Source organism: Prunus dulcis, chromosome 8 (assembly GCF_902201215.1).
Source record: "Prunus dulcis chromosome 8, ALMONDv2, whole genome shotgun sequence".
Lineage (NCBI taxonomy): Eukaryota > Viridiplantae > Streptophyta > Magnoliopsida > Rosales > Rosaceae > Prunus > Prunus dulcis.
The window spans coordinates 11951283-11952603 of record NC_047657.1 but is presented as its reverse complement, the minus strand read 5'-3'; the positions used below and the strand labels follow the sequence as shown (position 1 = coordinate 11952603).

The window sequence follows — 1321 nt, the reverse complement described above, 5'->3', positions numbered from 1 at the left end:
CCCTTGGAAAAGTAGGATTTTAGTTCTTTCAAATTCTGTTTCCTTGTTTATTTGGACAAATTTGCCGCTATGGTGGCTATTTAAATAAAGTTTGTTCTGCTTCCCTTTCAAACAGCATCTCACTACTTTCATTTACCCTTGATGTAATAAACAAAACAAAATTTTGGAAGTAAAAACGAAACAACTTTAAAGCAAAAATGGATTCATAAAATAGACAAAGTCAGCCTTATTCTTTTTCTATCCCGGGGTCCGTCTGTACAGCTTGTGAATCCCACATGGTTGGGTAGAATTTCTTTAACCATTTGCCATTGATTGGGGCATTGTGAATAACTCCATCTCTGTCCTGCAACCTATATGCCCCCATTCCGAGGATCTGGTTAATCACAAAAGGACCTTCCCATGTAGGTGACCATTTTCCATATCCAGCTATGTGTGCTCCAAGGGGCAGAATTGCCTTCCAGACTATTTCTCCCTCTTCAAAACTCTTGTCTCTGACTCTTTTGTTGTATGCCCTTGACACAGCCTGTTTTCCTGCTAAGAGTTTGTTGAGGGTGTCAATCCTACTTGCATCCAATTCTTCTAATTCAAGTAACATGGCTTGAGAGTAATCTTCTCCTGTGAGACCGTGCTGGTGAGCAATTCTAAGAGACTGGACTGCTATCTCCATGGGAAGAATTGCATCATGGCCGTAGGTCAGAGCATAGGGGGTCATGCCAGTCGCTTCTCTTTTTGAAGTTCTGTATGCCCACAAAGTCTCTGATAACTTTTCATGCCACTGCTTTGGATTCTTCTCCAGCATCTTCCTGATGATATTGATAATCACCTTGTTACTTGATTCTGCCTGTCCATTAGCTTGAGCATAATAGGGGGTAGACTGAAGTAGTTTGAATTTGAATGTTTCTGCCATATCTAGCATATCCCTAGATATGAAAGAAGAACCCCTATCAGTTGTGATTGATTCTGGAATGCCGAATCTTTGTATGATCTGTTCTTCTATAAAGGTGATGATCTCTTGAGAAGTTGTGGTTTTGATTGGCTTGGCCTCTACCCATTTGGTGAAATAGTCTGTGGCAACAATAATAAAACAATGCTGCTGGCTGCTGGCTGGATAGATTTTGCCAATGAGATCCATTGCCCATCCCCTAAAAGGCCATGGTTTTACCACTGGATTCATGGGAACAGAAGGAGCTTGCTGGATTGGGCCGTGCCTTTGACAAGCTTCACATCCCTTGGAATAGTTGATGCAATCCTTCAACATGGTTGGCCAGAAGTAGCCATACCTTCTAATTAACCAGCACATCTTCCTTCCTCCTTGGTGAGC

At 41.9% G+C, this 1321-nt stretch overlaps 1 protein-coding gene across 1 annotated transcript; it reads right to left on the bottom strand.

Moving 5' to 3' along the window:
* Window positions 1-226: 226 nt before the first annotated feature.
* Window positions 227-1258, bottom strand: LOC117638487 (uncharacterized protein K02A2.6-like). Its single transcript, XM_034373606.1, has one exon. It carries the CDS (start codon window positions 1256-1258, stop codon window positions 227-229), a length of 1032 nt encoding a protein of 343 aa, XP_034229497.1.
* Between the last annotated feature and the right edge of the window lie 63 nt (window positions 1259-1321).